Source organism: Ochotona princeps, chromosome 28, assembly GCF_030435755.1.
Source record: "Ochotona princeps isolate mOchPri1 chromosome 28, mOchPri1.hap1, whole genome shotgun sequence".
Classification (NCBI taxonomy): Eukaryota; Metazoa; Chordata; class Mammalia; order Lagomorpha; family Ochotonidae; genus Ochotona; species Ochotona princeps.
In genome coordinates this window covers 23,287,726-23,297,880 of record NC_080859.1, presented here as the reverse complement: position 1 = coordinate 23,297,880, position 10,155 = coordinate 23,287,726, and the positions used below count along the sequence as shown (strand labels likewise).

The following is a 10,155-nucleotide window of genomic DNA, read 5'->3' as shown; positions in this document are numbered from 1 at the left end:
CCTATATGGATTCTGGGGCGTTCAAGGCAAGGACTTTAGCCACTAGGCCACGCCGCTGGGCCCCACATGTTCTTTTCTTAATGCTCAAAGTATAAAGTAGTCATTTTACTAGAGGTCCTGAAAAGACAATCTGGACCAAGTCTACAAAACAAACACTACATTCACATTAGCTTCACTGAACCCCAAAGACACAGGAAACAATTCAGGGTGCTGCCGAACCTCTGGCCTGCAGGACACAAAAGGTCGACAAAATCAGTTTCTCAACTGCATAAAGGCCTTCAGATTCAATAAATCTACAGCTGGCTAAGTTTTGTTTTTTTTTTAAGTTGATAACATTTAAAAAAAATTTTTTTTTTTAATTTTGTGAAAGGCAAAGTTACAGGGCAAAACCGGGAAAGATCTTCCACCTGCTATTTCACACCCAAGTGGCTGCAATGGCCAGCACTCGCTCAGACAAAAATCAGGAACCCAGAGCCTCCTCTAGGTATCAGACATGCTGCAGGGACGCAAACACTTGGGCCATCTTCTACTGCATTTCCCAGGCCATTAAACAGCAAACTGGTCTCAAAAGGCCCAGATGGGATGCTGGTGTTATAGACAGCAACTTACCCCAGTAGGTCACAATGCCAGCCCTGATAAACATATCTTCCAAAAAAGTGATTTCAAAGGCAGAGACAGAGAGAGAAAGAGAGCTTCCATCTGGTTCCTGCTCTAAAAAGCCAGCCATGCTTGGGCCAGGCAGCAGCTAGGAGCCTGGAACATCTTTACGGTCTCCCACCTGGACTCAGAAGCCAAAACTCTTGAACCATTCGTATTGCTCTCCCAGGCCCATTAGCAGGAAGCTGGTTCAGAAGTGAGGCAGCTGGGACCGGACCCTACACCTTAACAGACCCCCAGGTGATAAGTCTGCATGGCCCAAGAATGATGTTATAAATATCCAAATGACCCTTGACAAAGATCCCCACTCCCGCAATACATGCTGCTACAATTTTATAGGTGAACCATTAAACCATTAAAATAAAAACCAATCAATTCTTACTTAAAAGGGTAAGAAATCACCATTACCTGTCTTATATTTAAAAAGAATTATTCAAAGCTATTCAGTGAAAGGAGGATGGCTTTTTTTTTTTAAGATTTTATTTATTTTATTACAAAGTCAGATATACAGAGAGGAGGAGAGATAGAGAGGAAGATCTTCCGTCGGATGTTTCACTCCCCAGGTAGCCACAATGGCCAGTGCACGCCGATCCAAAGCCAGGAACCAGGAACCTCTTCCGGGTCTCCCACATGGATGCAGGGTCCCAAAGCCTTGGGCCGTCCTCAACTGCTTTCCCAGGCCACAAGCAGGGAGCTGGATGGGAAGTGGAGCTGCCGGGATTAGAACCGGCGCCCATATGGGATCCCGGGGCGTTCAAGGTGAGGACTTTAGCCACTAGGCCACGCCGCCGGGCCCTACAAACACATTTTAACTATGACCATATTATTTTGTCTATGTAAGATCCTTATTTTACTTTTCACAGCAAAGAAAATCCTTCATTTTAGTTTTTGCACAACTTTATTTTTTACACAATGAAAACCAAGGCCTGAAGACTACTGCAATTCTTTTACTATCAAACTTAACACTTCATTTAAGTAAGTAAAGAAGCAATAGAACTTGGGGGCTAGAGCCGTGGCACAGCACGTTAAGTTGCCACGTGTGACAGTGGTGTCCCTCCCATACGGGCACTGGATCTTCTCCAGACGACAGCACTTTCAACCCAGCTCCCCGTGAACAGCCTGGGGAAAGCAGCAGCAGACGGCCCAAGTGCTCAGGCCCCTGGAAACACGTGCCTGCCTCCTGGCTTACACCTGGCTGGCTCAGACATGGCCAGTGCAGTCCCTTGGGGAATGGTTCAGTAGATGGAAAACAGCCCCCTCCCTTCTGTAACTCTTTCAGATAAATAAAACTTTAAAAAAAAAATTGTTACAGGACTAACAAGCCCGAGGCAACCTAAGGAGCTCCGGAGAGCAGGGTTCCAAGGAAATCAGTGAAGTTAATTAAAAACAACAACAAACAGAAACCTGGGATGGGCCCTCGGCCATCCACCAGGAGCTGAACTGCCCCCTGGAACACTCACAGCCACCCTGGAGTTCCTGAGCTCAGGGCCTGGCTCTGCCTCCAACTTCCTGCTAATGCACACTCTGGGAGGTGGCAGGTGTCTGGGTCCCTGCCACCCGCCTGAGTCTCACATCCCCGACTCTGGCTTACTGAAGGCATCTGGGGAGACAAACACTGCATGGAGACATCCGTGGCTTTACCTTCAAGTTTTTAAAAAGAAAAGACTCTGCAACATCATTTCAAGTCTCTAGAAACGGGCCTGAGGGCAAGAAGCAAACGAAGGCACATCCCTTCTAGGGCCAGCAATGTGGTGCAGTAGGTTAGGCTGCCATCTGCACAGGGCAGCCAGCTCATGTCCCAGGTGTCGCACTTTCGATCTACATTTCTGCTAATTTAGCGGGGAAGCATGGGAGATCCAATGGCCTGGGGAGGTAGCTGAGGATGGCCCAAGGCCCTGGGCTCCTGCATCCACGTGGGAGTCCCCAAAGCTCCTAGCTCCCCAACTATGGAGCAGTCCAGCTCCAGTGAGAGAATCACTAGGGACTGAACCAGCAGATGAGCGGCAGCTCCTCTCCTCTTAGTAACTCTGACCTGAAAGTGAAATCAACAAAAAAATGTTTTTAAAAAGTACTCCAACACTTTTCATGATAAAAAAGTTGCTGTTCATCATTTACAAAAATTATAAAAGAACACACACCAAAAAAGCAGCTGAATTTAAGTAATTTACATTTGATAAATTACATGCAATAGAATTTTAACGTAAAACTAAGGATATTAAGAGGTCATACACTGGAAACAAAGAAAACAAAACCAATGCTTACCACATCAAATGTATATGATTATTCATGCGTAGATGAGTAGTTTTTACTATTCTCATGAACAACTCCACACATGACAGAAGTCGGCTACAAAGTGTTTGTATAAGCGTCCAGGCATTTGAAAGCAAACGGAAATTTTAAAAAGAAGTCATTGAATTGAAGGCTTACAAGTGATGGCGCATTCGCATTTTCCTCTTGTTTCATTTCCTGAGCTGTCACATCTGTGTTCGGGAGCTGAGGTTCAACAACCACGATGCACTCCATGTCTGGAACATTCACGGTAATCTCAAACTGCCAAAATACAGCTTTATTATTTAATTATGGCATCCCATTACCAGCAAAACAAAGCTTCATTTTCCACACAGGTGAAGCAAACTATGAAAATGAAGAAATAATTAACTCACACATGATTAAGAAATTCTTAAGTTCAATGAAAGCAACTGGCAATCGTAAAACATTTGAAGTTTTTGAAAGTTCTGTGACAATTAAAACCAGCAAATAAATTCTCTCCCTAGTGCCTATCATATCATTTTCCACACATTCCATTTTGGCCCCTTCGGTCTGATAGCTTTTCTGGCGTATTTTGCAAAAGCTGAAATACTGTGGGTATAAAGATGCCAAATCCAGTAAGACAAAGCCTGGTCCCACCCTCAACAAAGTCACCACGTATGAGAAAGAGACACGTAATCAACTAATTCTACACAGCTCTACCTGCTAACGCACGGATAAGCTGAAGATGCTTTAAAAGATGTATCACCCCCTCCCTGCACTGCACCCATCCTAAGCCACTATCCCAAAGCCTGCACCATTCCTGACATCCTTGCAACAGCCTTGTAAAATACTACGCTCCCTAATTTGACAAACCTGATTCTCAAAGAGCCCTATCAGTTGATCCTAAGATATACACAACACAGTTGGGCTTTTATTTGCCTACTAAGAAAGAGGTGAGTATAAAACATTGCATGATTCAGCAGAAAACATGAGTAAAGAGTTCATACAAGACTCTGCTTCGAGATACCACAGTGATACTCTGCGTTCTCGGCTCACTCAGAAGCAAGGACAAGAGAAAAACCTCGGTAATGCCTGATGACTAGAATGAATTAAAAAGGCCAAGTGATCTGAGAGGATAACTTGTTTTCTGAAAACCTAATCTTACAGAATCATACAGTGGTAGTGCCTTCTAAAAAGTTGCTTTATTTGGGCTTGGCAGTGTGGCCTAGTGGCTAAGTTCCTCACCTTGATCCCATATGGCTGCTGGTTCTAATCCCGGCAGCTCCACTTCCTCTCTGTCTCTCCTCCTCTCGGTACATCTGACTTTGTAATAAAAATAAAATAAATCTTTAAAAAAAAAGTTGCTTTATTCAAATACAAGTCATCCATTGAAAGTGCTAAATTTACTGTGTTTAGTAATAACACAGATACGTGCAACTGGCACAATTTTACAGCATTTTCATCACTTTAAAAAGAATCTCCATACCCATTAGCTATCACTCCCCCAATGTCATAATGCCAACCCCAAAATCTAGGTTTTGACTTTTATTTATAAATGTAACTACAGATTCAGGCAATCTGTTCATTTTTAATGAATACAGCTTAGCTTTTAAAGTTTAGATTAACATTTAAGCTGTCTTATTTCCTATTCTTTCTTTTATCAAGTTGAACTGGAATCTCACAAGAAAGCAGAAATGAAATACGTTCCTCTCCCAATCATCAGAACAGGCGGGGAAACAGAACAATTGCTCTTGGCAAGGGTGCTGGGACACTGGCACCCTTACATGGTGTCTGTACGCTGTAGTCAGAACATTACCATATGATCCAGTAAATCCCACTGAAGACACAACTCCAAAGCAACTTAGAGCAGGGATTCAAAGAGGCATCCCTCTAACCATGTCCACAGCATTACTTTCAATAACCAAAGGAGCAGAAGCTACCCAAGTGTCCACTGCTAGACAGATGATTCAGTAAAATGTTACGCACAGACGAGCAGTACTTAGTCTTAAAAAGAAAGGGCATCCTGAATTATACTACAACACAAACCCTGATAACATTATGCTAATTGCAATAAGCCAGGCAAAATGAACAAATACTACGTGAGTCCACTTGGATGAAGCTGCTAGAGCAGCCTGATTCAGAAACACAAAGAGGAGACCGGACTGGTCAAAGGTGGGGCAATGGGAATTAAAGCTTATGGGGTAGACTTCCATTCTGCGAGATAAGGATTCTGGGAAGGGATGGTGCTGATGGCAGCATAACAAACTGAACATTCTGAATGCCATTGAAATGTACACTGAAAAATGGTTAAGATGCTAAACCCTGTGACCACCTCATTGACATTTCAATTTTAGTTTATACACAACATATAACATACATAACATAACATGTTATACATAACATCATATCATCTTAAATTAAGGCAAACATGTGGTATTTCACCTTTTGGGATTGGCTCATTTCTTTTAGCATTATGGTTTCCAGTTTGGCCCATTTGGCCACAAAGAACTGCATTTTGTTTTTTTTAATAGCTGAGTAGTATTCCATGGAGTAGATGAACCATAGCTTCCTTATCCAATCTTCTGCTGATGGGCATTATTTTTAACATATTGGTTACTCATTACTATGTCAATTAATTCCATAATGATGTAAATTTTTGCTGATGGTATGTTGGAGCTTTTAATTGACCGGGATGACATTCTGCTGGCTCTGTCTTCAAACCAGAGAGGGCATACCCAAGAAGCCGTTGAACTTGACTGGACAGTAAGATGCTGGACTCTATGTTTGGTATATGCTTGCAATGAGGGAATCTCAACTGAACTTGAACTGTGGTTATGCAATAAGGTGGAGGAATCCACCATGGTGGGAGGGTTTGGGGAGGGGTGGGGAGAACCTAAGTACCTATGAAACTGTGTCACATAATACAATGTAATTAATGAATTTAAAAAAAGATGTTAACCCTACATTATAGATACTTTACTACAACATTTTCCCCCTACTTCCTTTTTTTTTTTTTCCTGGAAGGCAATTTACAGAGAGAAAGAGAGGGAGAGATACAGAAAGATATTCCGTCTGCTGGCTTATTGTCCCGAATAAATTGGATCAGAAACACAGCTCCCAGTACTGAAACTGATGCCTGTATGGGAAGCCTGTATGGCCTTATCTGTTAAGACATAATGTCAACCACTACCACAAATTTTTTCCAATACAGGGGCGGGGTGGAGGGCGGGGGCAGAGGAGGAAGGGCCTTTCCACCTTCACCAACTTCCAGAACTCAGTCTGAGCCCATAAAAAAGATGAAGGGAAAGTAGACTAAGGGGCCACCACATACAAACACACAGAGCTGTCACTGTCCACTGGTGCCGACAGCCTCGCTGGGCCTGCGTTGGAAGGGCCGAGTCATCAAAGGAGCTCACCTTAACCCACCTCTGCTGATTCTTGACATTATCCACTGGGCTCGAAACAAATTATATTTAGTACAAGTTATGTTGAGAAGCAACTCTTCAAACCTTAATAACCAGTAACAGAAGATATTAGAGAAAGAGGAGGGAGCTGCAGCTCCCACTGGTTGATGTAAGGGCCGAACCAGACTGGACTGCAACACCCATTGGTTCCAGTGCAACTCAGGACTGAAAACAGAACCAACACAGCAATTGCAACCACCAGCTGATCGGGGTGATGGACTGTGCCGGGCCCTGTGCTTGCTAGAACATACAAAAAACTAATCTGGGAATACCTCAAAGTATCTTTGGAGATCTCACCAATCGAACTGCTGGACTCAGAACTCTAACCAAGAAAAGACAGAAGACAGAACGGGACAGTCATTCATCTCAGCTATATGTTGGCAGCAAATTATGGGGCAAACGGAGACTTTATAATGGACCATGTCAATCAGTGGACGACCTCATCGAGCGAAACTGGCAGCGATTCATAACTGGAGAACTATTAACACCACTTGGGCACATATCTCGGAGCATGCCCCACATCCGGGACTTGGGGTGGGCGGGAAACCGGGTGGGGCTTCTCCCTCAACATCCCCCTTTACCTCAGATGCATGATGGAAACAATATGGACATAATGGCATTGCCCACTTTCCTATCCCCCTGAACCTTTTTTCTTTTTTTTTTTCTTTTCTTCTTTTTCCTTTAACTGTAATTAACTATGTAAAGATTGTCAACAACAATACAATAAAAAGAAAAAAAATTAGAAAAAAAAAAAAAAGAAAGAAAGAGGAGGGAAAAAAAGCAAGGATGATACAAGCGCTAAGGAGTCAAGAAAAACCAAGTACCTCCTCCATCGTTTCCTCAATCTGCGCAGAAACAGGTTCGGGAGATCTGAGACCCAAGGGCACGAACACGGGAGCCTTGTTGACTTCCTCCGGCGCAAGATGACAGGTCTCTCCCTTGGTGAAGTCAAACTCCTCAGCATCATCTTCCTCTTCCTCCTGACCAGCCCGCAGAGTCACCAGTGTGGACCGGGAGGTCTTAGGCTCCCTCTTGGAGGGCCTACCCCGGATTCGCTTGCATCCGCGTCCTTTGGTGACATTTGGCTTGATGTTCCTTTGTATTCTCCTTTTGTTATGACCCACCTTACTCTCAGAGCCAGAAGAGATGGTAAGCGTTCGATCAGCAGCAATTTTAGAGTAATTGGACTCATTGGTCAGTTGTAGACAGTTAAATAATCAAAAAGACAACACAGTCATGTATGCACAAAAATAACTGTAAATTTTTTTACTTACTTACTTTATTTGAAGGAGACAGAGCTCATCTGCTGGTTGTTCCCCAAATGCTCAGAGCAGCCAGCTCTGGGCTAACTTGAGCCAGGAACCCGCAACTCAACCCCAGGTCTTCATGTAGGCGAAAGGGCCCCTAACATGTGAGCCTCAGCTGCTGCCTGCCAGGGTGCACATCAGCAGAAACTGGAGCGGAGCGCCGTCCGGACTTGACCCCAGACTCCCAGGACCAGGTGCAGGCACGCCAAGCTGTGACTGAACACTATATCAAATACCTGCACTGCAAGGAATTTTAGTGAAAACCAGAAAAGTAATTCCTGTTCCAGTCATTCAAAGAAAACACCCCATCACCCATTCTTTTAAAGGCTTATGCTGTGAGGCGAGTAAGCAAATTAACGAGTAACTATCAGTTGTTCATACAAAGTGAATACCTAGTTATATAATCATAAAGTTTTCATGGTGAATTTTTAATTCTAGGCTACGTTTTTACCATGAAATGGAAGTCGAGATGAAATAAACAGCTGGGTCCGATGCTAAAGTCCTTGCCTTATATGTGCTGAGATCCCCTGTGCATGCTGGTTCTAATCCCAGCAGTCCAGGACAGCCCAAGGCCTTGGGACCCTATACCTGTGTGGGAGCCCTGGAGGAGGCTCCTGGCTCCTGGCTTTGGATTGGCTCAGCACTGTCCATCGTGGCTGCATGCAGTGTGTCAATGGATGGAAAATCTTCCTCTCTGTCTCTCCTCTCTGTATATCTGACTTTCCAATTAAATTTTTTAAAATGAATATTAAAAAAAAAAGCACAACTGAAAACTCCAAGGTAAAGTGATGTAGGCAGGCACTGTGGCACAGTGAGTAAAGCCGCCGCCTACGGTGCCAACATCCCACAAGGGCAATCCAAGAGCAGGCTGCTCCTCTTCCGATCTGCCTCCGGCTGATGTGCCAGGGAAGGCAGCAGCACATGGCCTAAGTGTGTGGGTTCCTACACCCAGAGGAAGCTGCTCACTCCACTCTGGTCTGACCCAGCCCAGGTCCTGGCAGTCATTTCAGGAGTTACTCAGGGGATGAAGTCAGTCCCTCTCTCTCTCTCTCTCCGCCTCCATCGTTCTTCCTGTGTAACTCTTTCCAATGAAGAAACTTTAAAGGAAGGAGAAAAAGGGGAGACATGGAACCTACAAATACTGAATATGGAATCACAAAGTGATACTGATTCGTATTACTGGAGAAACAAATTCGACTTAAAAGCAAAAAAAGGCAGGAGGCAGGAAATCTCTGGGAGTTTGGAGAGCTCAGCTCCTCCCACCTTATCGGAAGGTCATGCGAGCAGGGCCCACTCACCGTCTCCAGCCCCAGCTGAAGGAGCGCCCTAGTTACTTTGGCAGCATGAGTCACACCACCCTGTTGGGCTTCTGCTTGTCCCTGACGGACAACACAGAAATTGTAATCCTAGGAGAGAAAAACAATCTTCCCAGGGATTAAAAAAACAAAACAAACAGGCTGTAATAAAAAAGTACGAGAAATAGGAAAGAAATAGACTTGTGATGAAAACCAACCCCCGCCAGCAGTAACAAGCTATCTTTCCAGTCTGCCACTGAATTAAAGCCAGACGTCTGTAAAGAGAGATGATTTCTCTGTCCTTGATCCAAAGCATGGGGTAAACCGAGCATTAACCTCGCTGGTGTCCCGAGAGGCTGGCTCTCACCAAGGGGGTGCGGGAGGCCATCTCTGCCGGCTCCCAGCCGAGCATCCTGCTCAGCCACACCAGACCGCGCAGCACCTGCATCGTTCTTTCCTGTGCAAACCTCCAGAGACGTCAGGAACTCGGCCTTCTCCTCAAATTTAAGCAGAAATCGCTAACATTACTACGGAAACACGCTCTGTGTAAACATACGGCTTGGTTGTTTGACCTACACCACTAAGCTTTTTTTTTTTCTATTCATTTATTCATTAATTACAGTGTATTACATGACACAATTTCATAGGTACTGGGATTCTCCCCCCTTCACCCCAAACCACTAAGCTTTTATACACATACACAACCGATTAATTTCTACACTTATACTGCTGTAAATTCATCCCTTTGCATGAAAACAGTTACAGTACAATAATCAAGACAGCATTTTACTATCATTTTCCTTCGTGATCCTAACAAAACAGAGAGCTGGCCAACAAGCAACAGCTTCCCCAACTTACCTTGGGAAGGAGCCAATGGTCGGCCACTCCAAGCTGCTGGGCAGAGAGCTGCTGGGCTCCAAGCTGCTGGGCTCCAAGCTGCTGGGCACTGAGCTGCTGGGCTCCAAGATGCTGGGCTCCAAGATGCTGGGCTCTGAGCTGCTGGGCTCCGAGCTGCTGGGCTCCAAGATGCTGGGCTCCAAGCTGCTGGGCTCCGAGATGGTGGGCACCAAGCTGCTGGGCTCCAAGCTGCTGGTCTCCAAGCTGCTGGGCTCCAAGCTGCTGGGCTCCAAGATGGTGGGCACCGAGCTGCTGGGCTCCAAGCTGCTGGGCTCCAAGCTGCTG

The 10,155-nt window shown here is 44.9% G+C and overlaps 1 protein-coding gene across 1 annotated transcript; it reads right to left on the bottom strand.

Moving 5' to 3' along the window:
- Positions 1 to 2,944: 2,944 nt before the first annotated feature.
- Positions 2,945 to 9,421, bottom strand: LOC131478159 (transcription factor TFIIIB component B'' homolog). Its single transcript, XM_058656205.1, has 3 exons — positions 9,341 to 9,421; positions 7,196 to 7,558; positions 2,945 to 3,207 (listed from the first exon to the last, which is right to left on the bottom strand). Exons 1-3 carry the CDS (start codon positions 9,419 to 9,421, stop codon positions 3,004 to 3,006), a joined length of 648 nt encoding a protein of 215 aa, XP_058512188.1. The 3' UTR covers positions 2,945 to 3,003.
- Positions 9,422 to 10,155: the final 734 nt, after the last annotated feature.